This window comes from Rhinolophus ferrumequinum, chromosome 8 (genome assembly GCF_004115265.2).
Source record: "Rhinolophus ferrumequinum isolate MPI-CBG mRhiFer1 chromosome 8, mRhiFer1_v1.p, whole genome shotgun sequence".
NCBI classification, from domain to species: Eukaryota; Metazoa; Chordata; class Mammalia; order Chiroptera; family Rhinolophidae; genus Rhinolophus; species Rhinolophus ferrumequinum.
In genome coordinates, this window is record NC_046291.1 from 2,579,304 (window position 1) to 2,605,142 (window position 25,839).

At 46.1% G+C, this 25,839-nt stretch overlaps 1 protein-coding gene across 21 annotated transcripts in view; it reads right to left on the reverse strand.

The window, feature by feature from the left end:
* The window catches only part of LRRFIP1 (LRR binding FLII interacting protein 1), a 135,351-nt gene that overhangs the window by 34,475 nt on the left and 75,037 nt on the right, over positions 1-25,839 (reverse strand). For 5 of the 21 annotated variants that reach the window (XM_033112533.1, XM_033112514.1, XM_033112523.1 and 2 more), the window contains exons 1-6: positions 15,703-15,748; positions 14,265-14,303; positions 7,920-7,982; positions 5,182-5,259; positions 3,758-3,802; positions 2,590-2,697 (exon numbers count right to left, since the gene is read on the reverse strand). The exons of 6 other annotated variants lie outside the window; for them this stretch is intronic. In XM_033112533.1, the coding sequence (XP_032968424.1) occupies positions 2,590-2,697; positions 3,758-3,802; positions 5,182-5,259; positions 7,920-7,982; positions 14,265-14,303; positions 15,703-15,732 (363 nt within the window). In that variant the 5' untranslated portion in view covers positions 15,733-15,748. Of the gene's footprint in view, positions 1-2,589; positions 2,698-3,757; positions 3,803-5,181; positions 5,260-7,919; positions 7,983-14,264; positions 14,304-15,702; positions 15,754-16,252; positions 16,298-17,856; positions 17,905-21,231; positions 21,250-25,839 lie in introns of those variants that run through there. 10 more of the 21 variants (XM_033112535.1, XM_033112519.1, XM_033112516.1 and 7 more) reach the window with 10 other exon arrangements.

The following is a 25,839-nucleotide window of genomic DNA, read 5'->3' on the forward strand; positions in this document are numbered from 1 at the left end:
CGGGTTTTGGGTGCAGACATACGACAGACTGGCCAGAGCGTACGGCCGACCCAACTTTCCCCACCTCCTCGGTCAGAAACTCCTCCCAAAGCCTCCAACCTGACCCGACCCTGCAGGAAACGTTTAAAGACGGTCTCACCGTGGTCCACATGCCACCTTTCGGGCTGCTTATGTTTGGGAGTCAGTGGAGTGTGGCTGGCTCATGTGAGCTCACGTAAGGTACAAAGATACAGCCCCGGTTCCTTCTGTTGTCGGCACGAGACCCTGGGAGAGCGACTGAGCCTGTGGTCCTTGATGTGGAAGGAAGGACACCGGCCACACAGAGAAGCTGAGGGTCACACGAGAGGATGCGTGCCGGCTTCCCCCCGCTTTCACTTTCCGCTGACACAACTGTTGTGGCTCCTGAGCAGATGGCAGTGCTGGTGATGACCACTTCCAGTGTCAAAGCAGCTAAGAGGGTCACTCCACACACAGCCACGAGAACTTCCTACAGCGCGCACACAGCTTAATAACAGCACGGCAGTCCTAACACACAAAGGTTTTCCAAGCAAAACAGTTATACTTAAAAACAAAACAAAACTAGTCATTTAACCTCATCTAACCATTTAATCATAATTAAGTTATTTAACTGGAAAGACACACTGTGGTTGAGACTAACTTCTCAGGAGAATGGAGATAAAGAAACGTCCTCCTAGATCAAGACCGTCCCATGCAGGCTTGGGGTCAGCCCGGACTCTGAGGTCGCAGCTCTCTGGTCTCGAGACAGGATGGACCCCCAAACCATAGCCGCCTTACAGAGGGTGTGTGGATTTATCAGTGGCCATGACTACTAGCTGAGTGGAGAGCCCGGGGAAGCGCTGTCCCCAAGCCCCATTCCTGAGCTCTGAGCACTCTCTGTCCACTTGGAGGGCATTACAAGGACTGGGGTGACCTGGGGTGGGGACACTGGGAGGGGACAGGAGCTCAGTGAGCCTTCCCTGCCACTCTGCCCGCTGCTTTGCTGCTGAGAACAGAGCTGACACCCCAAGATCTCTTCAATTTGTCCAATGTAAGTCAACAAACTCGGCTGAGCTCCTTCTGCGTGGGGATACACTGTTAGGTGCAGAAAATAATTCTTTTTATTCTCTTTTATTTCTTCTGCATGGCTTGATACCAGGAACAGGCAGCCCTAGTTTAGGCTTTTGTGCTGCCAGGACAAGACCTTTCATTTCCTTAACTGGGCTACAGCCATTCATGCCAGGCGATTCCTACAGGAGGCTGAAAACACAGAAATAACAGCTACGCGAAGAACGCCCAGCGGAGCCCGTCACCATCCCGAAGGCCAACAATCAGCCACTCCAGCAAAGTCAACCGACAGACGCGACACTTAAAGAGAATCTGAGAATCCTCCAGACACCCGGAATTCTACTTGGGTCATCAGACAACTACTGGCACTTGGGAAAGTTTCCTTCTCCTGAAGAATTAGTATGTTGTCTCTTTTCTGACAAAAGAAAACCATTTAGTTGCGTTTTATCCATCACGTACAGGCCTGAGCTATTTCATCCATTAGGCCTGGTTTAGGAACTTTTCAACGGCCTACAAAAATGTTTAAGAACTGGGGAAAACATTCGCTAAAGCGGGCTCCACTGCATGAAAAATGTTCTGCAACACAAAATTAGTAAACGCTGAATGAGTTGTCAACAAAACGAATGCCACGTCAACTATTCGATATAATATTCACAAAAAGTACCTTCTAAGGACAGTAGTAGGTTAGACCGGTTACTTTGTAAGAATCCTTGAATATTCACGATTGGAGAAATACAAAAAAATCATATAGTTGGATTATTTAGCTGGTTTATGAAGTAGCCAATTATTTTCAAAAGCCAAGTTATAAAAGCACTTTCAGTGTTTCGTAGTAAACCGTTCTGTTTCACGTGGGGCTCGGTGCATTTTTATAGGATTTAGGGACACTTCTGCCAAAGGACACTGCTGCTTAGGGCTGACGCCGTGTCCACTGGTCGTTGGGGCAGGCCCATTAGCTTCCCCATTTCATGGACTGATCCCTTTTCTATTTGTCTACCTTTGTCACTCATTCACTCACTCACTCAATTTTTCATTCAACAAGTCTTTCTTGTACAACTACCAACCCTTTATTGCAACACCATTGCAAGTCCTCTGAAGAGGTGGGACAACAACAAAAAAGGAGGTGATGCACAGGTAAGATTCTGAGGCTTTACATTTGTCCATGTTCCTCAATTATCCAGAGGCGACAACAACCTGCGGCCTGTCCCATGGTCTCTTTCCTCCTCTGATCATTTTAAGACCAACCACATCAATGCTCGTTAGTGTTGTGAGTGTCCTGCAGAACAAGAGCCGATGAAGCTCAGTCCAGGTTAGTCTTTTTCCCTTGAGCTCCACAGAAACTGCGAGTAAGAACATTAAAGTAACAACCACAGGCTCTGTGATCCACATTATCCGTGACCCTTATTACAAAGGAGCACTGAGATGAGACAGTGTCAGTTATCTCCCCGGGCTGCAACTGTGCCAGGCGGCCCGCCCAGGTCATGCTGCAGGCAGGGGTGACCTTGAGAAACACAGAAAGTGCCTTACAGCGTGGGATGCGGAGGTACTGCCCCGTCGGGCCCCACCGAGACTGCTGTCGTTGAACCCAGATGCCTGTGACAAAAACAGACTGTCAGGACAGGACGCCCCCAGCACCTAGAAACACGGAAATGTAAGGTAGACTGACACGTGCCAGGAAAGAGTCCTAAAAAAACAAGGGAAGTCATGCAGGCAGGGCTTGAATACCCCTTTACAGGTCAAGTGCTGGAGGGCCGTACAGACACCTGAGCGACGCTTTAGCTGCTGTCACCACATGTGGTGTCACCTCCAATAGATCCTTTGCACATCTATCTCTCCGAAAAAGATGGCTTGCTAAGTAAAAACATGTTCATCTAGATTTAAAACGAGCAGAACATTCAAATATCCTGAATTTTGTCAGGGCCTCCTCACTCACACCTGATGTTTTGGGATACAATAGGGTAGTCATTATAGTTTGATTTTTGTAATGCTTTAAAAATGGCTAATAATGTAGATGGGGGAAATGAGAAAAAAAAATGGCTAACTAGAAAACAGAATACTTGGTTAACCTGAAAATCCTATGCAATTGGTCACTGAGGGTAAACGGGTTTACAGCACTCGGCACAGCCACGTCAGACTCTGCCCAGCGAAAAGGACCTTTCCCCTTGAGGATACAGCTGGTTTGCTCGGCCAGTTATAGTTCTAATTCACAAGTGTGCAATTTGATGGAAATTCAGAGGGAGTAACAATACAGTATAGCTACTTTGAATATTTAAGTTTCCTGCACAGCATAAGTACCTTGTATTTAAAACTGGAAATTTCCAAAGTAATATAGTACAGTGGATTAATACCTGTTAAGGTCACCAAAGCAATTTAAAAAACACCTTCCTTCCTGCCAACAGATTAAGTCAACTTCGGTTGCTCTGTTCTTGCCCAGAGATCCTACACAAACACCGCGTTCCTGGAGGCAGAAGTGGCGTGACAGCTACTGTCAGCTGTCGGGAGAAATAAAACCCAGACCTGGCCAGAGGAGGCTGACAGACACGACCGCATGTGTGTTAAATCACTCCCAGCGGCACGTCAAACAGGTGTCCACGCTCCCAGGGCAGGTGCGCGGGGAGGGGCGCGCATGCACAGTGGGCGGCACATAGGGCTGGGGGGCAGGGGAAGGGATGGGACGTGGATGGGGCACACGCACCTGGTAACTCCCCGCGGGCCTGGCAGCGCTGTACAGGTAGGAGGGCTGGTGGACGAAAGCAAACGGCAGGTTTTAAAAGCCTCGAAAAAAGAGCAACATGTCCTGGTGACAAGGTAATCACGCTGCTTTCAGTTAGCGTGGCAGCCAAAGTATCGTACAACGGTTAGAAGGAAAAAACAAAGCTGACGTCGGCACTGTGTTCTCCGTAAATCTGACAGATGCAAACCCAAATTTATAAGAAAGAGAAATACGAGATGATTTTAAACTTTAAAACAGTAAACTTCCCCAGCATCTTTGAAAGACGACTATTTTCTAGTCATTTCTTTTCAGGCATTCCTGGAAGAAAGGGTGAGGGAATGAGACAGAATGGTGACAAGGTAAACAACACCCACAAGAGCAACCAAACCCGCAACTCAAAACCCCAAGTTACTAAAGCAGTGAGGGGTGTTCATCGATAAATTGCCACACAGGGAGAGTGAGCAGACCTAGTGTGTTCATTTCTATCAAAGGATGCCAGCAGCGGCCTTCAAGACTCAAAAGGAGCTGTCAGCCTGCACCGGCCGGCCAGGGCTGGCACTGGTCTGGAACAGCGGCTCCACACCCAGAACTCGAATCAGGCTGGGACAGTGCCTTGGGGGCATGTGCTGGAGCATACAAGGTAGTGTGGTCACAGACTGAGCTCCGGAATAGCATCATGACTCACTCACAGGCAGAGGCCACCGCACAGGGCGCCCCCGGCCAGCCCTGGAATGTGCATGACCAAAGAAGGAGCACTCAGCCACGGGAGGGAGAGGACAATGCAAGGAGATGACAATTCAACCTCCACAGTATGAGCCGTGTTTGGAGCTCAGCGCCCATTTCCTTACATGAGAACCGGACTTGCATCCGTACAGCTGAGAAGGTCCAGCACCCCAGGGCCGACCTGCATGCAGGCCTTGTGAAAACAGGAAGCAGAGGGGAGAGCGAGCCAAAGAAATAATGCTGGTCTCCCCACTTCGCAAAGACGGAGCGGTCCGAATATGCACAATAGCCTTCCAAATTGCTTCCTGGACACATTCGCTAGAGAAAAATATTTTTGAAAAAACAAATGGAACCCCAAATGGGGAACAATTGCTGGAAAAGGAGGAGAGACCCAAGAGACCCATTTTTTTGGATTTGAGCTTTTGAAAACTCCCATTCACTAGAGCCCCCTTTTCCCTAAATTCGTTTTTGCTATATAAGGTCTTAAATTGTTTTTGATCATGTTTTAAAAGGTTGAGAGAAGTCCTAAGCAAATTAGTCAAGCCACTTAAAATCCCTTGCTGGCTTGAGCATTTTGGACTTCAAACAGAAGAGGCTGAAGTGTCCACACACATTGACTCGGCAACGAAAGTGACACACAGAGGGAAGGAGGAGCGAGACATGATGTGAAAAGGGGGACAGACCCGGTTTCCACTCTGGGCAGACAGGGCTGTGCGAGTGAGGCCACTGCTGAAAAGGCCGAGGTCCGAGCAGCAGAGTCCCTGGAATCAGAGAACGTGGGCGGGAGGGCGAGGGGCTCCCACTTGATTTCATGTCCAAGGTACATCTTATTGTAAATTCACACAACACCGCCTTTCACAACAAATCAGTCACGGTCATGCACTTACGGGGGACGGAGAAAGAAGAATGATCAGAAGGAAACAAAGACCGTGCTGTTAATTGACAAACCCACCACGTGCGACAAAATCAGGACTTCGGAGTCTGCACACAGGCAAGAACAGATTTCATTAATCTTCATCGGTGGCAAGACCCTCGGGGTTTTGAAGGTCGTTGTAATTCGAGTTCTAATTTTTAAAGCTTGGTGGGAAAAGCGCAAAACCAAGAATTTGCAGAGATATCAACCTCTGTTTTTTTTTTTTTTTAATCTTTCAGTTTTATTGAGAGGTAATTGACATATAACACTGTAATTTTAAGGTGCACAACATAACTATGTAAGTTATATGTATCTGAAATGATTGCCACAATACCCACACTCTTTTTTTTTTATTTTTCTAATTTTTTTTTTTTTTTTTTAATTTATTGGGTCAACCTCTGTTTTATGCAGAACATTTTATTGGAGCTGGTCTCCGGCTTGGACTCCTTGGCTTGGTATTGACATAAAGTATGTGTCTAGAATTCATAGCAGACGTGAGAAATTGAATGCTATGATTCTGAGACCAACACTCTGTACCCTGTATCTGGGGAATACTACTCTATACACTAATCGTTTCCCCCAAATCAAATGTTTTACCCACATAAAAGAGCCTTGCAGTGGAGGCTGGTCGCTTCAGACTTGATGTCAGCGGTGTCCTGCTGACCACACAAGAACGGACAGTCCCTGAAGAGGAAGTTGTTCCCTTCAGGTAACCCAATGCCACCTTATGGTCTTCTGCCACCCCTCAAGGTCCCACAGCCTGAGCCTGTCATTCCTGTACCTTGAATATTCTACGCGTAAACGACCTAAGGGGCAGGCAAGCGGAATTCTGGGGTGGACAGGGAGAAACTGCCTCATACGTACGGTAACACAACTATTGAAATTTGTTCCAGGAGTGAGGCGAACAGCCCCATTCTGGGACTCAGAAAGCAGAGGCCCACGTCTCTCGGCCAGGGGGAGAAAGCACCCACAGCGCCACCCGACAGTGAGGCATCAAGTCCAGGGTCAGCTTCCGCCAATCTAAGACTGGAGCATGCACTCAGAAGAGCATTCCGTGCTCCATATTACATCGCTTCCTTTCTAGACTTAAATGAAATCAAACAGGCCTGGGCGCTGTACAGGGATAGATATGGTATCTCAGCACAGAACAACCAGGAAGATTTTGAGGGAGGGCAAGTAAAATAAGGCGTCAGATGTGCTCAGTGGTGCGGACATGTGGCCTCCGGAAAGCTCTGGCGTGTTATAGGTTTCGAATGGGTCAGCGCTAATTTTGACTTTAACACTTTGGATGTGGGTGATTTCTCTTCCATGAATTTAAGGGAGTCAGATACACGCTGACCTTTGGTGAGTAATTTGCTGTTAGGTCTCTATCACCTGCTTATATTCGAGAGTAAGCTTCCTCCTCTTGTAAAGGGAGGAGGAACTAGTTTTCTGAATGCAAAGTGCTCTTCGCAACAGCAAAACCTCCCTTGAATTAAGAAACTACACACAGTACCCCCCAAATTCAAGGTGTTAAAACCCACCAATACTTTGGTGTTTATAGCCAATCTTATATTCAGTCAGAACTCATCTATCAGGGGAAGAAAGGGCCCTGAGCCTAGAGTCTGTATTATTATGGGGGGGGGAGGAGGCAGCGGGGGTGCTGGATGTGGTGTCGGAGCTGCCAGCAATGTCTGGACACCCCAACCAGGAAGTGGGGGGCAGGGACCGGGCATGACAGAGGCCAGGAAACAGACTCCCGTGGCTCTACCTGGTTAGTTTCCATGTATTCTTTTTCCCCCATTTATACCCTCAGATTGAGTTCACATCCGTACTTATGACACTTTCTGGCAAAATGAAGTTTCTCCCCATCACCCTACGTAGAAGTAAAGGCTTCCAGAGAGCCTATCTTACTTCTGTGACCTCCCTTGCTAAACAAGCTCCGTATGTTCGCCGAGTAACTATGAACCTTACCTAGGACAAACAAGCCTTTCCTATGAGGACACTTCAATAATTTAGAAATATCTGCCTACCGACACTAATGCAGGTCCTCGAAGTACGGGAAGGAATGTTACCATGGAGACCTGTGGGCGTGGATTTGATTTTCATGCCAAGTCTCGTCCCTCCCTGCGGAATTGCCACCAAGTTCACATGCACCCTACAAAGCAATTCTGTTCTCAGGGGCCCTTGAGGAAAGACATTCAAGGCTTTCTTTTTTCCCTTTTGATTAATTCTAACTACAAAATACCCACATAAGTACTTTCTTCCATTGTACCCAGCTGAATACTATAATTTATCGTCAAACATTTGAACATGAATTCCAATGCAAGATAGTGGGGTGAGTCTGAATTAAATATATCACAGCTAATTACTGCTCAAAAAAAACTGACTTTCACATCTATCCAAATGGAAATTCATAAACTAGATATTTAAAAAGAAAAGAGAGCCGAATTCACACACACACGGTTGCATGCTACAAAACCTGTCATTTCTGAAGAGAGGGTGGGAAAGATTTAAATGGAAACCAACCAACTTCTCCTCTCTGGATGATGACAAAGTACTGGATCTGCCGTCACCGCTGTAGCTGGAATTCTGGGCACCAAAGAAGACACTGTTAAGTGACTTGCACATCCTTACTGTCCCCCAAACACCACCTGTCCCGGTCAAAGGCAAACATGAAATTACACAACCAAACCAGTACTAGTCCTCCAGGAATGCCCTAGAGTCCAGACCCTCTGTTACAGCACAAACTTAACAACGAGAGGTTCTAAGTGGTATTCATCATTCCAGTGTTTACGTCTCAGTGGTGTGGCTGAACGTTGAACTCTTACTGTTTTTACAACTTCCCATCTCTAGTATTATTTATAATTACTACAACTCATGACGGACCGTCTATAACCTCCTAGTCTGGACTTTCAGTAATACGTACCTTTGTAGCTAAGTAAAATTCCACTTCTGGCGAAATTTCCCATCCTCCTTCAGGCCAGAGCACACCTGAGGGCTAAAGCTCAGCTCTGAAGCTCTGGGCAGGTGAGGGGAGGCTGTGAGAATCCCCTGCCCCGTTTTCCAGCTGAGAACCACTGTCTGTTGGACACACAGCAGCCGACTTTATGGGTTTTATGGTTTCTTGGATATATACTCTAAAAAGGTCAGATCCAACCCAGAATATGGATGGGGAAGCAAGTGTGAACACTACCGGTGAAGCCACGAGATGGTGACCAGTCAAGTCTTCCTGCGGAGCCCAAGTTCCCTCGTCGGGGAAACAGTATTTCCGAACTCTTGTCGTCAGCCTGGCCATTCGGTCCCTTCCCGTGACTGGTATCCCCAACCTCTGGAAAGCTTCCCGTGCCCACCCTCCCTTTTGTCTAACCTCAGCCTCACACCGTTCCTGGGGTTTTCTGCTCCCGGATCGTCCTCTATCTGCTGCTGCCTTAGATGTAGGCCATTTGGTTCTTCGATCATTATGTGTCTTATTTATTAAAACAATTTTATATCCAATTTCACACTGTGGTGAACCGTTTTATAATCAAGTTCTTTTGTATCTGATTTCTAGAGGCATTACTTACATTTTAACTAAAACACAAACCACACTTTTACTGTTTGAACGTGAAAGTCAGAGATTAAAATATATGGCTATAAGTAGAACACAGAGGCTGACGTCATGCCTAACAAAATGTTGGCAACTACATGTTTGGGATATTCTAGAGGAAAATGTAATTCTGGGCAGAAGTTGGACTAGACAGCTTCTACAGTAACTTCCAACTCTAAACTGTCCTACTTGGGATCAAGTATAGTGAAGTAACGCATTTGGGTGAAAAGTTGCGACCTTGTCAGTATAACCCCGACAAGCCGTCTGGTTCCATCAGAGAACATCGTGGCTCTTGTCCCATAAAGCCAGCACGACACAGTCTGCAGGACGGAATGGTGTGGTGCTTGCTTCTGTCCCTGGAATGGTCAGAAGCTTCTAGAAATACATAACAGAACTGGAGAAAGTCCAAGGGACGTCAATGCAAAAAGCAACGTAAATGAGAAGACAGAGCCTTTACACGGGGAGGGTCTTCTTAGCCTGGAATGAGGAAAGCTTACACGAAACAGAGTGTATGCAATCCCTAAGAGGGGCCGGGGGAAGAAACCGGATCAGCCAGTTTCAGAAAGCTAAGGTGGGGTACCCTTTTGAAACCCGAAGATATAATTTAAGTGTATATGTATTTTAATATAAGATAAATTCAAAGAAATACTATTTTGCACAACTAGTAAAATTTGTTACTATAAGAAGAAATGAAGCAAATGTAAGTACAGAAAGATTTTAGATAACTTAATGTGTAACAGATCTGCAGCAGGTCATGAAAATTAATTTCAGTTTAACCTTTTGAAATCCCCAAAGACCCCCTTGATAAACCCAAAGTCCTTCCTTCCCCTGCTCCTCTCCAACGCTCCTTCCACGGGCCCCTGTCGTCCTCTGTCTCCCACTGTACAGGGTGACTCCGTTCCTCTCTGCCTCCCACCCCTGAACCGTGAGCATTCCGACACTGATATTTAGGAAAACACAGGCTCTGGGATGTATCTTTAAAATGACAAACGGAAGAGGTAGAAAGACTGGAATTTCTACCTCTTCAGCAGTAGGAAGACTGCAGAAATTCAGCAGTAGAAAGACTGCTGAATTTCAGTATATGTGGAAGCTGAACATACTTAATATACACATACACCTATGGCAACAAAATAATGGAAGAGCTAATCCTTAATTGCAGATCTTTTTACACTTAGCGATACGTATCAATATGAATCTCTTACACGAATACTCAGAAGGTTAGAATGTTAACATTCTCAGAATGGTTACTAGTCGAAAAATATCAGCTTTTATTCTATCATGCGCTAGGGGAAAAAAAAAGAGACCCCCTATAACACGGGAAAAAATGCAAAGAAATCAAGCAATATTTTTAAAAAGTTTGGAGCAACCTGTCTGAAGGTAGTGGCATGCAAATTTACTGTCCTAACCCTGCCAGATCTCTATTCAGGGGCTGGGATCCATATAACTCTGCAGCATAACCGTTTGTCTGTTTCAAGGACGAAAAGAAGAAATCAGCGTACAAATGAAGACACAGGTACAGAGACCAGCAAGAAAGAAGCAGCCAGGTACAAACAGTGCTTTCTTAGTGGAGTGGCTGAATGAGGGGGCCCCGGATAACACGGATCCCAGCAGGCTCCCCAAATGCTTCCCATCTTCTCCACTACAACTTGGGAGAAACAGCACGGTTAGGTGAATGGAATGAGCCCCCTCAGCGTGACTTGTAACTACAGGGCACCCCAGGACTTAAGGCCAAAGTCTCTCCTAGGGACGAAGCACGTGGACCCGGGAGCAGCCGTGTTCCTGGGCAGTTTCCCCGTTTCCAGTTTTTGGCAGGTAGTGCTGTGGCAATCCCAGCTTGCGAGAAGCATGACTGGCAGGTTGGGGGGTAATGGTTTCCCCTGAGTCAGTCAGTTTTCAGTTCCTGGTTGAGGGTAAGTCCTTGACAATTATGGCCAAGGATGAAGCTGTATTTAGAAAATTCAGAAACAGCTTCTATTCAATCAATAGTTAAATGAAAAGGTTCATCACGGAAAAACAGTGGGATATAGCCTCATTGTTAGTTTTTCATTCACCCGGTCGTGCTACTTTATTTTTCGAAATGAACTCTGAGGACATATTTCATGATTTCCTACTTCATCCTCCAGAAAGAACAAAATGATGAAGTTCAATGTATGCCTGACTCCCTTCTCGTCTCTACTGTCAGCCCAACACCCCCTGACTCAAAGCATGGCTTCTAATTCCGTCCATAAGGACGTTTCTGCTGATTACGAGAAGAACTGTCAAGCAACGAAAACACAACCAGCTCGCGTGGCAGACAAAGGAGGGGCACTCCACACAACTGGTAAAAATGGAGATGCCAGGGGTCGTGGATACGAGTCCAAAGTCCAAACATAAGCTTTGTCATGTGACCTTCATTTCAGCAAGTTATTTAATCTGCTGGAACCCCCACTTCCTCGGCTGTGCAAATGCACGGGAACACACACTCTGCCGGGCCACTGTGAGGACCACATCTGATGACAAGGTGGGGAGACTGGTTAGCACATATTTTGCAGCCATAACATCAATGCAGAATAAATAAATGACTTTCCAGGCAGATTATAAATCCGGGGCAGGACATCTTGACTATGAAAGTACGTATTTACTGCAAGTCAAAAAACAAACCAACTTGAAGTTTCTAAATTAAACCAAAGAGTACGTAGAAATCCCTCCGCATTCAACTTGAAAACTCTATAAGGAACATGACAACATTTCTGAAACAAATTTAATAGCAAAAAAACCCTTTGGAGATTGGCAGGAATTCTCGTGACTGACAAGATTATTTGATATGGAAACACATGTCAAGAGCTTGTATATTTCAGACCTCGGTAGTATTCTCTTGATAGCTGTTTAAGAACTAGTTTCTGGAAAGAATACAATGGTGAAGGCTAACATCACCAGTCAAGATGAGATGACTTTGTTCTAATGAATGAGGAATAAAAATGTGTCCCACAGACAACCCCCTGGATTTCCACTGTTGCTGATAAAGCGCAGACTGCTTAAGACGAACCTTCCTTCTGGTCTTCTTGTTTCTAATTTGGCCTGCAGCATAGAGCAGAGGGTGGGTGAATGTTGGGAAGTGACTACCCTCTCTCACCATTTCTCTTCTGGCCTTCCATGAAAACGCAGGAAAAACTCTTACTTCCAAGGCTTTGGGGAACATCCACCCTTTTCTGCTGGCATGGCATTCTGTCCTGGGGAATATATTCCTAGAACGTATTCCCAAATCTATAGGATCTCAGCAACCTCTCTATTGTGAGAAGTACTTTGACCTTCTTAAAGAAATAACCAACTTTCTTCTCTTGGATGGTTTTTATGGGTTGTATTTAGATGGGTGGAGCTGTTTTATGTGGCAGGATAGGGTCAGGAGAGTTGAAAATTAACTGTAACATCAGACTAAAAAGTCCATAGAACTGCATAGCAACTTTATCTTAAGTCAGGTCTCTGACATTCAGCCAGCTTCGTTCTGCAGAATTTGGTTTCAACGCTCCTTACTGGGCAAACCACCTGCGTGAGGGTCACCTAACCTAAGGAATCAGAACACCTGGAGGCCTGGGAATGTGCATTTTAACAAGCTCCCTAAGGGCCAAGAAATAGACACTTTAACGAGTTCCCCAAGTGAATCTTACACATAGCAACATCGAAAAGCACTGCAACCAGAGAAACCAAAATAAAAAGGGCATTCGTTCACAAATCAGCATTTTCTAAAAGAGAATACATAAGGTACAAGAATAAACATCCTGTCAAAACCAGAGATTATAGGGGTGAGCTGTGACTGGTCCGAAAGTGAAACACCACCATGCAGCACTAGCAGAGGACCAACAAACTTCACACGGGACCATGCAGAAGGCAACTGTTAGCGTTTCTGATTAACAGTGTGAGATTAGTTTTCTACTGAGTCAAAAGACAGCTCACCTGCCAGGGCATCAGAGATGGGAGACAAAATAAGAACGGCAAAATCAAAACTTGTACGGGCGCTACTTGATGCCCTCCATTTAGTTTTAAAACAGAATAAAAGCTGAAAATCAAACTGAAATGCACAAAGTGTCCCTACTATTGCTCACATGTACGTTCTTTCATTCCACCAGAGACTGGCCCTTAAATATAATTTCACTGTGCGTTTAAAATAAAAAGGCTAACGATCTAGAAACATGTTGCTAACGCATTTAATTACTTAGAGGACAGAAGAGTTGCTAAAATGACTGTCGCAGAAATGCCCTCGCCAGCCAGAGCCACTGTGGAAGTGCTCTTTCTGCATGTAATGACCTGTCCCCCCAGGACTCCCTCCCGGTGGCTTAGGCCACACAGGGCTGCGACGCCCTGTCCTAGGCAATTCACTCCACCCTCCATCTCCTGCCCCTCACATGGGGACAGCAGCGCCACCAGGAGGCTCAGGACCAAGGCTGCCATGCAGGCAGATGTATGGCGCTGATCATTGCCCCCTAACGGTAAAAATCCATTTTAAAAACAGGAAATTGCTAAGTAATTTTGAAATGGGAGGGCAGAAATGAAGCACAAAACACTTTCAGAAAAGTTCTTTAAGTGAAGAAGTGTGCTGCGATGGCGTCAGTGCCAGACCGCCCTGGGCCGAGGGCCCTTTCTGCTGAGGAGAAATCTTTCTTCCGTTTAGTGCCATGTACATGTACAGGCCTTCCCCTGGCACGAGGGGCAGAAACTCTCCTGGCACACGGAAGATGGGAAATTCCGAATTTGAATCTAAAACCTCCGTCTTGCTTCTGGAACTGAGAGGTCTCTTTCAAACGGCACTTTGTGGCAAAAGAACCAACCAGGCGGTACATTTAATTTGAACGGATATGGATTAGAAAATAATGGGTTTTCCATCAGATAAAATGACTCGAACATCTTAAAGAAATGGAGAATTGGGGAATTCTGGATCTGTTTTGAGTTCCTTGAAAATAAGACGACACCTTTTCCCTTCTTGGGCTCCATGCTGCTGGCTCAGTGTGGGGCCAATAGCTGGTATTCAAAGACCCCACGGGGGTGGGGCGGCAGCACCCATATCTGGGCTCCAGAGCCCGACCAGGCGGCTCAGAGCTGTGCCCAGGAAGCTGTGGGAGAAGACCACACACTCTGGTGGGCTCACCTCCCTCTGGCCCTCAGTCTCCGGGTAAAGACTGGTACGTGGCATGTGTCTTTCAGACAAAGATGTTGTTGGATTTTTAGACAATGGTATTAATTGAAACACCGCTGGTTATTATCTGTCACACAACACGTTAGGATCACACTGCAAGTCTATCCAACCATCTCACCCAGGCACAGGGACCGCCAGACTGCAAGTCAGGCTGCGACTGTCAAAGTAAGGATGGAAAAGGAAAACAACAGAAAAGAGAGTTGCCAAAATCAGTCAAAAAAAACTAAGTAAATCACAGCAAAAACAAAACAGGCAATATTTAAAATCTTAACAAACTCTCACGTGTATTTGCAACAGGAATTACATTAGAACAATAGCCAGCATAAAATCCAATACATTAAATAAAACCTCCATGGCAAATGTTGCTGTAATTCCTAAAATCTGAAGCAGTCTGAGCAATTTTATTTCCTCCTCTACAAAATACTCAACCTTCTCCTGAGCCTACGTATGCGACAGCTTGATTTCTGGGTCTTACCTCGGATTCTGCAAAGTGAGTGTGGCATGTGTAATGTTTTTGGTTGCATACATCTTCCTTCCTCTGGCGTGAAACGGTGAGGACATGACAGCCGTAGGGTCAAGGAACCTCTTTAGCTGACTTTGGAACTTTCTGGCAAAGTCACTGTGGATCTGCCTTTGGCAGCGCAAGGACCATGATAACAGTCACCCAACAGCACACCAGGGTATCACCTTCAGGGTTTATTGTTACAAATGGCCCCATTACAGCACACTGAATGCCTATACGAGAAGTCTAGGAGTGGTTTATGATTTAATTGTCACCGTGATGAAAACAAACCTCCCGCTCTATGGGGTCATTAAGTAAAATGTGGTGGCTGTCTTGAGGCCTCATTATTACCAGCAGTGACACAGACTTGTAACCGCAAGGCAAATTAAACTGGCACGCCCAGATTCATTTACTGACTTACACACAGTTTCTCTACCGCCCTGCTCAAAGCACACAGTTTTTCAAAGATACCTGTTAATATTTTGGGACTGTTTAAGGAGAAACATGTATTTGGGTTTATCAACCATTAAGCTGACACTGACGAAGAGATTTCACCAAGTGGAAGAAAGGAAGATTTCCTGAAGGTGAGCAGGCAGAGACCTTACAGATCCAATCTGCTCCGATTTTCCTCCAGGCAGCCCACGGCAGCTTTTGAGAAGCTACGCAAAACACCGCTGGATGGTAATTATTTTAACTTGCGGTTATTTTCCCTGAGATTCAAATTTGACTGAGGAGTGTGTGAAATAGGACGTGACTGACAGAATGTGCCTTCACACTCTCCTTCCTCACACCTCAGTCAAGGGGTGGCCGTTTTGTGATGTGGACAAATACATAAAGAAACATTACGACTTCCCCTCTTGGGAGAAGTGCATCGCTTATTAATACTCTGTCTACAACAACAAGGAAACAGCCCAGCACTGATTAGATTTTAAACAAGCATTATGTCCGTTAGATATTGACCCCAAGACTCCAGGGACAACGAAGAAGAAGGACGAAGGCAGGGATGAAAGAGCAAAGCACTCGGACCATCAACCGGACCACGCAGGTTACTGACCCTCAGGCTTCCACGACTACCCACTGACATGCGCTCGTCTTCATCAGAAGCCTAGTGAGAGAAAGGATGAAACAAGCGTGACTGTAACACAGAGAGAAACCGACAGCCGTGGGGCCCCGCCCCTCGGGAGCCTCGGAAAAAGTCTCAGTGGACCTGAGCCGAGGTCCTGGCCGAGGAGCTGTGTCTGTGCATCTCTGTTGACGGAGGGTGTTTTTGGATAATACGGCTTTCAATTAATTTCATTCAAGAGCTGATACACACCCTCGATGCACATTACTCTGCAAAGTATTCATGGGTATTTGATAGCAAAAAACCCACGAAAACTATCAGGAATATATTCATACTCCGAAATTTCTCAAACACTCTCTCCCCCCAGCCAAGTTAGATCAAAATGTTAAAAGCTGAGTCCACAGTCTTTGTTTAGGTACTAATGTCAGTTTTAGTTAACGACTTTAATTAACATCACTGAGATATCCATGCATGTATCATATCTCTATTTCAACCACTAAAAATACAACTTAGATTTCGATCAGAATGAACGCGTACTAACCGATGTGTTTCTCCTCGATCTACGGGAGTAGCGCTCACTGTCTTCCTACCAAAGAATGGAGAAAACAGTATGGAAGGTTAGACAAACAAGGGACACGCCTCAGGCAGTCCCGCTGCGTCACGACACAGTAATATTTCAGACATAAATGTCAAACAAGTATTGTCTTTGCCTAAAGCCTTCACTTACATCACTGGGGAGAAATGCTTTCTTCTAAAGGGGGGTATTTAAGCACACAAATAGTTAGCATATTTCATTTTGCCTTTAAAAACAAGTGTGTGTTGGAGGAGAAGCTGAGTCTTAATTTTTTTCTAAGCGCTGTAGTCTGGTCCATTTAAATCTACCCCTTTCGTTTTTCTTACATTCAGAATCTTTTTCTCCTCGTGAATCAGAAGGCCCAATGGGACAGCACGCTCCCCGCTGTATTTTGTGCCTTCTGCGATGCCCCCAGTTTTTCACATCTGGACATCGCTGAGGCTGGGGTACACCTTATAATCAGAGCTGCCTGCAGTTCTAATCAGCAGTTTTTGCTTTTCTCGGTGGTACAGAAAACAATGACGCACCTTTTAACTGCGTCTTAAGAGGCGATAAAAACTACATGTGCCTGTGCCATGTAAGCCGAAAATGATGGTTTACACACAGTGAAAGTTGAGGTTAATCATGGTTTAGGTGGAGAATGTGTGCTCTGTGTATTCTCAGAACTCTTGTCCTTGATATTTTATACAGGTGAGATGTGAGGAGGCCATTTTATATTTCCTGTATAAGGGCTTATTTTATGTATAAGGGGCATTTATTATAATAGGACAGACATTTCCATACTGGCCAGGTTCTCAAATGCTAAAGGTGTGATGGCCAGAGGCCAGTGACAAGGGCAGGAAGAGGCAGAGTGCACTCAGGTGCATGAATTCATGAGAGAGGGGGCGAAGCCAGGTTCTCTGGACCGTGGGCAGCAAGCAGAATGCTGTCCCTTCTGGAGCCTCACGCCACGGGGCACCATCTCCTCCTGGGGGGTCGTGAGGACAGGGTATCATTAGGGATGAGCCAGCTCTCTACTGACTTAGGAAGGCAGAGAAGCTGTCCTGGGAAAATGGTGAGAAGGCGTTTTCTCACCCAAAGACAATGGCTTCTGTGGGCACAGCAGACGGGGGGTGGGGGGTGGGGTGGGGGGGCACCCAAAGGTGAAGGTGGATAAAGGTCAGCAGGAGGGTGACCGGGCAGGTGGCTGTGATCGTAAATGAAGGAAATGGAGTGTGTGACCTCTGGTGAGATGGGCTGGCAACGGTAGTTCTCATGCTGGGGACACACGCTCCCGGCCACGTGTCCCTAGCGGACAGTGCCCTGCCCCAGGAGGTCAGAGACCTCCACAAACAGCCGCCTGGAGACTCCAGGAGTCAGCTTGTACTGAACAGACCAGACCCAACGCCTGGCCAGGGCCGGTCCAACCAGGCCTCACACAGGAAGTAACCAAACAGGCCAGATGCACAAGTCCCGGAAGAAACCTCTCGGGATTAAATTATGGTGCAACAGGAATCTATCTGTGTAATTAAACTGTGTAAGAATCCAATTATAAACCATGGACGTATCTTAAAATCATATTCAAGGCCTACCATCCACTGCTCGATGTCACCCCATTTTGTGTCCAGCCCATAATATTTCTATAGACAGAAGGGAAAGAAAATTAGGCAACAAGTGAAATGTAATAAGAAACTGTTCTGACATGCATTTCCAAGCTCCTGCCCAAGCCACACGGAGAGGGTGACACGGCAAGACAAAGCAGTAGCAACAGCTCGGGCCCTGCAGGGTCAGTGCTGCCCAGGCGGGGGCCTGGGAACACAAACCCTGCCCATCCCGCTGCCCCCTGGGCAAGCCCGGGGAGCCCAGGACAAAGCACTCATGGGCGAGGGGCGGCCTCCGTAGAGACGAGGCATTTACACAGCCCGGCGGCATTTCGAGCCCTCTGCAAAGGAGTTCACGGCTCCAGCAAGCACACGGCAGGAATGGACCCCGTGCAGGGGAAGCACAAGCTGGGAGTCATTCCCGTGTCACTGCAAAAGGAAAGAGAAAACCTAGAGGAAACGGGGAGCAACTGTGATCACCCCTGGATTTCTGGGGCACTTGCTCCCGCTACCTGATATTGGTGCTAAATTTAGGTCCAGGAGACTTGACAAACTTTGGATGTCTTTACAGCCACTAAGGAAAGGGCGACCGAGTGGCCTACACAGAGGTCTTTGAAGGGAAAAAATTACGTTCGTAAGCTACACTCTGCGTTTTTCTCTAGCTAATGCCTCCATGCCTTTGTCTGACTCGTCCGATCCACAATGGTCCAATTCAGAATGAGACGAGCAGATTCAGAACGGCTATTACTGTTACTAAACATAGTTAATTGCAGAGTCAGGTGGGAACCCAGGTACAGCTCAACTAATGGGGTTCGGGCTTTTCACTTACCTCTCAATTTCCAGGAAGAAAATCAAGGAACAACCAACCAAACCTCCACATCACCTAACAGACGTGATTTCCCTCTTTACACAGTAAAACCTTATAATCAAAAGGAAAAAACTGGATGCTAGAAGTCCAAGACAATTTTGGAAATTGTTTTACCACGACCAAAACATGCTGCCGCTATGTTTGGTGTAGTCTCCGTTTATTTTGAAGGGTGGCCAGATTTAAACTCTGGCTCTCTGATGGTCTTGCCCCTTCTCTTAGAGATGGTGTAAGTAGAAAATTGGAAGAAGAAAAGTGAGGACGGAGAGTTTAATAAGGTTTTAAAAATTCAACCAATACAGACCTATAGTATCAAAAGTATAGGAGCCAATATTTTTTCTGAAAGGTCCTTTCCTTAGAATATAAATTGAGAAAGCAAATAAAAGTAAACCCTTCCCAGTCATGTTTTAACGTCAATTTAAGTGAAATGCAACAGCATAAAGCTATTTTGCATTCAATTAATGTTAGCCCCTCTCACTCAAATTCCAGATAGGCAAAATTTGATGCCATCAACCCTCCTTTATCTCATAGCGTAATTACAAAGTTAGAAAGAAAATGTGGTTTATAAACGGACGAGGGCCTATATACCATCACAAAAAACTGCTTAAATTCCAAAGGAAGTCTCCATTATTGGCTTTTCTATTTTCATATTCTCCTTTTTGCCAATCTTATACCGCTATCAAATGCTGCAATTACCCATTGCTCTTTTTGTGATAAAAATAAGAACCAGTATTCAAAATCTTCCACCTAGTTCACGGGTGGCCTTACCGCTAGCTGTTGTAACTCTAGGTACAATTCCATGTTGGTCCACGCAAGTGCAGTTAACCAGCAGTCCTGATATTACCAGCAGGCCAGCACAGCACACTCCAAAAAGCACACAGTATTTCAAAGGTAAACTACTATGATTAGTGGTGAGTCATGCAAGGGGTTTCAGGGGGAGGGGGCAGAGCCAGACTAATGGAAAAGGTACTTGACTTTCAGAAATAGCTTTGATTCAACAGATGAGAAACCAGCACACAAAACAGCCAGTGGGCTAGGAGAGAACATTTACTGCCTCCTTTTCCTTGTCACAAATCTTAGTGACAAGGAAAGGTTTCCCTGACCCTGGACCCATCCTTATTATAAAAATGGGTATCTGCTTTGCCACTGAGGACTAGTTTTACTTTGTGTGCAAGTTACCATTCTGACAGAGTTCTAACAGTTTATCTTTGGTGAGTTAGTGAAAACAAAGTAACAGTAACCTAGTAAGAAATGAATGAGTCAGAGTGGAAATACCCAGACAGAGTCTCTTGTCTAGCATTTGGACAATGATACGCTGCTCTGTCGGTTACAGCAAGGGTTCCCAAGCGTGCCAGCCTTAACGCTGACCTGCTCAATTCTTACTGAGACTCTGAAAGTGTGATTGGGCTCTAGCTTCAATACCCATTTCAGTACGCGATCCCTGCAAAAATTAGCAAAGTACGAATAGATTCTGGTGCCTACCTAACTGATTTCTTTACACGCTTCGGGACAGTAGTGAGGCAGATGGTGGGCGGGGGGGGGGGGGTGGAAGGAAGGAAAGGCAACTCAGGTCTGTAACTAGTAAAAGAATTCAAAGACAGAATTTTAAATTCACCTAGAGTGTGTCTAAAGGGCCTGCGTGTTCTAACCTCTGAAATTAAATTCCTTTATTTTGATTTTTCCTTAGCTCTAAAAGAACATTGAACAACATTGTTGTTCTTTATCTAGAAACTAAATAAATTTTAGAAAAGAAACTATGATAGGTGTCATAACCGACTAAAGTCATTTATGGGAAAATTCACTGTGTCTAGTCTATAAACGCTCAGGTACTGCTCACTCCTTCTTCCTTCATTATTGCTGAATAAGGAAACACTGACCGGGTTGCTTTTATTTTCTGTGTCTGGCCTGCTCAGTGTATTTATTTCTGAACCTCAACTGCTTCTACAAAATACTAGAAAACAGATGCACGTTAGCACTCTGAATATTAGGGAGAGGAGGCAGGTTTATTTTAAGCTATGGGATTGTATCATTATATCATTTTCTTTTTCACTCTGATTTTTTACTAGTATGTAATAGTCTTTTAATGTATGGTAATTTGCACTGATATTTGAAAAGTTTTCTAATAAAATAATATGGAAGGATAATCTTTCTCTTTAAATATCTGATTACAAAAATTTTCCAAAATCTTGAAATTTGATTTAATTTCCTCTTAGAATTCATTTTTTTCCTCAAAGAAACAATTTTCTAATTTCTTGAGAAAAACGGAGATCAGAAAAGCATTCAGTACACAGAAGTGTGTCTGATGGACAGTTGCTTTTAGCAGAGATAGAAGTGGGGACTTCAGCATTCTGCTTACGTCGATTCATAAACAAAACAGCAGAAGAAGCAGTAAGAGCTTCCACGCATTTTCAGTGACTGGCGTTATTTCTGAAAGGTGACCAGGCCCTTGGCAAGGAAAATCTAGTACATGCAAATTAGAAAATAAAGAAGAAAGAGCATACCTTTTGAACCTGATAGATCTAAAGAAGAGCAAAAGAAACAGAAAAAGAGATATAAAATCCAATTAAAGGAGTAGAAACATCAGAGAAAAAAGTTCTGTTAAGTACATAGAAATATGAAGAAAAGCCATATTGGAAAAAAAACTGAGTAATTGGTAAAATATAAATAAATAAACTCTTGTCTCTTCGTAACTTATATAACTTGTTACTTCGTTACTTACAAAGTAACTTCGTAACTTATTTGACACTGTTTTAGATACACTGGTGAAACGGGCAAATGTGCTCTACAAGAGTCCTGTTTCTAATGCAGAAGTCTGTATGACCTGTTACCATGCACACGAAAAAGGAGTTCATCTTCAATTTAAAATTTATTTTCACAGTGATAAAAGTGTAACAAAAAAAGTACAGAAACTTAATTGGAAAGTCAACTGGTCAAATTCACAAACAGCAAAGAAAGATGATTTCATGTTCTGTCTCCTGAGGATTTAAACAGAGCACCAGAAAAATTCCAGCTAAACAGAGTGGTCACTACAATATAACAAGCATTTTTTTTTAGAAAAGCTTATCATCATACTTGGACATAGCAGCTTGCTTCAGAGATTTCTCCTCATTTTGTAGGTAAGACTGAGATACCTGCTTCATTCATTTGTTCACTCATTCATTCGGCAAAACACTGAGGCGACATCGTTCAGGGCATCACCAAACAGTGAGATTAGAAACTCGGTGTTTCTAGTCGTCCGTGGGTGAGCACAGGTGAATGTATTCAACACCACGACTGTATGAAACGCTGGACCTCCAACAAACTGTGTATCTGGTCAGTAGCAATGAAAGAGATGCACCCTGACCACCGCGTCCGCTGGTCCTGCCACGACCATGTTTTTCTACTAGTGGTGTAGGATCTTACACGCAGTAAAACGTTCCCTTAAATTTCCCTGCACACTCTTCTTCCTTAATGAATCCTCACCATCCTTTTAAACAGCTCCCAAAGCACGGCTGACTTAGTCGAGTCCCACCCTCTGCACTGGTAACAAGAACCCCTACGGAGGGTGGATGGGCCCCTGCAGGTGGCGGGGGCTGGCCTGGGTGGTTAGACCAACCAACAACCAGTTCACAGGCCCCAAGGCTTCTGATGACAGGTCTGTATTCTTCAGACACTGGTGTTTCTGCTCACCTCTCCTCTCTGTACACATTCCGTGCTCCCCTTGGAGGACCCCAGTGTGGCATCAACCAAAACCCACCTCTGAAAACCCCCAAACAGTGTCCCCAGCTTCCCGGTCTGAGCCCCCAGCTCCTCCAGGCATCGCCTTCTGAGGAAACCCTGGCCCAGCTCAGAAACACCTGAATAGAGGTGGGTGGCTGGTCACCCGATGAAGACAGGGTCCTATTTCTCATGTTTTACACCAAAAATTCAGCCCTACTAGTGCAACACTGCTAGTCCAAGGCACATTCGTTCCCACTTGATCAACTACTGAAAACGCCAGTGCCTCCGGCTATGAGGTTGTAAGAGCTCGCCCTGTGGGAGCTCCTGTAATAACACGCAGGGGAGAGGCTGGGCGGTGGTCTCTGCACACCTCCCGGAGGCCTCAGCGCACACCCCACCCCCGACCTGAAGCTTAGAGCACGTCAGCAGGCCGCACTCTTCTGCTAGATGTGCCCACGTGTCCACTCCCCACCCCCACCGGACTGGGGTCAAAGCAGACACAGCAGCCGAACAGCTACTGCCTCTGTGTCCTTGGGGAAGTCTTGCCAACACAGTTGCCTATTCTGTGTTGATTACACTGTGTCTCAAGTTCAGCCCAAGGAAAAAACTTGTTTTTCAAGGTGCGCTTCCGCTCGTAAAGTGACTAGGATTATGCAGCTCATTCTTTCCCGTCCGCGGCGAGTGCCAGCACGCTCGCCACTCCCCGCCAATTCCAAGCCCACGGTTACCATGCTGACGCTGCCCTTGGTTTTGATCGCTGATTGTCCATCTGATTTTGAGGCAGAGTGTGTACTGTGAAGCTGCACAAGCTCTGCAGCTTTTTCGGGTCTAGATTTCAATCTTGGCTCGGCCATTTTCTTAGCTGGGAGTAAAACTATTATGAAGCTCTCTTCTTCTCACCTGTAACTAAAACTCGGATGTGTCCCCTCACCGACTATAAGTGACAGGACCCAGGCCCAGTGCCGCTCCACGTCAGGGGTGCCAGGGGCCCCTCTCGTCCCCTCTGCTGCCCCCTAGTCATCTTTGACTACTAATAAAAGATTCCCCTATTTTATTTAAAACCTTTCGAATTTCTTTTCTGAAGAAGCAGACATAAACTTTAAATAGCACTATTCTCCTATTTCAAAGAGCCTAAATTTACAAGAGCAAAATTGTCGTCGGTATCAGAGCTGCTGCTGGGCTAGTCAGATTGCTACAAACCCTGGGTGAAGCCGGGCGTTCGGCCTCCATCCTGCACCCCGACCTGATCTGCTCTGTGCACACACACTGGGTCGTCACCGCACACCTGCTCACTCAGGGTGGGGCTCGTCACCAGGCCTGCGACGTGACCGCAGCAGGAGCTGGAGCGCAGCAGAGAAGGTGCCTCCACGGTGTCACTGCCTGTCCCCACGGAGTGTGAGCACAGGACAGGGAAGGTGATGCCACCCAAGGTGCTTTCTCACGGTGAAGCTGGGCTGCCTTCCCGGTCCTCGCTCAGCCCAAACCCACACGGGGCAGCTTTGTCCCACGTCTGAGAGCTGGGCACCTGAACGCGGAGAGGACCCAACCCACCCAACTATCCGCATGTGAGACAGTCCCCAGGACTCTGATGCCCGTGAACCATTTCAGTGTCTTTACTATGACAGTGAAACATACCCTTAGAATGAAGAATTTCAAAATGCTAATGCTGTCTACTAACCAAACAACACGTGTGTAGGAATGAGGGAGGCATTTTGATCCAGATTTCCCAGGTTTTAATCAAATCTTCCCTGCAAAGCCCAAGGTCCCAGCAGGCACTAAACACCCGAGGGCACGTCACGCTCGCTGCACAGAGCTGGGCTCCGCCAGGGCTCAGCCCGGGTAAGAATGCCAGTGTTACCACCGGCTACCGCGCAGCCTGAGAGAGTCACTCCTGGGGGCTCCCCTTCCTAGTGTGCCCTGCAGGGCTGCTGCAAGGGGCGGCGACCGCTGCTGAACCCCTCTCCTAACTCCAAACCCACATGCTACACGACTGAAACTAAATGGCCAAGACTTCAAGTTTCCCATCCTGCGGTAGCAGTTGTATTTTGGCTGCTTGAAAAGCAGGATTACTCTGATGTAGAATTAAAATGAAACAGAAGAGCACTTCCTGTGACTCAAAGGGAGAAACGGTGCTTGGTTTTTAAAGGAGGCCATTCAAATAGATGGTTTCTTAGCTTAATTCCACTTAACTTGTATTTTCTTTCTTTTCTTTTTTAAATTATTATTTTTTATTGGGGAATATTGGGGAACAGTGTGTTTCTCCAGGGCCCATCAGCTCCAAGTTGTTGTCCTTCAGTCTAGTTGTGGAGGGCGCAGCTCAGCTCCAAGTCCAGTCGCCGTTTTCAATCTTTAGTTGCAGGGGGTGCAGCCCATGCAGGGATTGAACTGGCAACCTTGTTGTTGAGAGCTCGCACTCTAACCAACTGAGCCACCCAGCTGCTCCTTTACTTGTATTTTCTAAATCAAGAACTTGTGCCAAAGAACTTTGCAAGCAATAACCTGTTTATGTTATCAAGTATGTATTTAAATCAATTCTGTGCATAATTCAGGATAGAATCTATTTTATCTACATGTTTGATGTGGAAAATAGCTATGTATGTACATACTCTGTACTTGTAATTCATTTTTGCCTTGATTTTGCAGAAATTTTACATTTGTATTTTTGGCAAAAGTAACTTTCTCTTAAATGTGAGAAAAGTTATAAATGATTACTAACAGGATCATGAAAACCAAAGGTAGCTCCTCTCCCTCCCCTCCCAGCAGGATCCCCTGCCATCTTCCTCCTGAGTCTGTTGGAACAGAGCTGAGGGGACAGCCACAGGCCACCAGAAATTCTTACAAACAGGAGGAGAGGAGTTTGTGTTGAAACTCAATCAAGTGTGGCAAAACCGGGCAAAGCAACAACTCTTTTGAGACCTTATAAAAAAAGATGGGACAGTTGGAGAGCCAGGGGAAGCTGATTAAAACCAGATGAGCCACTAAGAGGGAGGGTGCATGGCTCATGGTGCAGGAGGATGAAGCGACTGTCTCCAAACATGGTGATGCGTCCTGAGACACGGGGCCCACGGTGTGAGCGCCCTAACGCCCACGGTGTGAGCGCCCTAACGCCCACCTGTGAGCGCCCTAACGCCCACGGTGTGAGCGCCCTAACGCCCACGGTGTGAACGCCCTAACGCCCACCTGTGAGCGCCCTAACGCCCACAGTGTGAACGCCCTAACGCCCACCTGTGAGCGCCCTAACGCCCACCTGTGAGCGCCCTAACGCCCACGGTGTGAGCGCCCTAACGCCCACGGTGTGAGCGCCCTAACGCCCACCTGTGAGCACCCTAACGCCCACCTGTGAGCGCCCTAACGCCCACGGTGTGAGCGCCCTAACGCCCACCTGTGAGCGCCCTAACGCCCACGGTGTG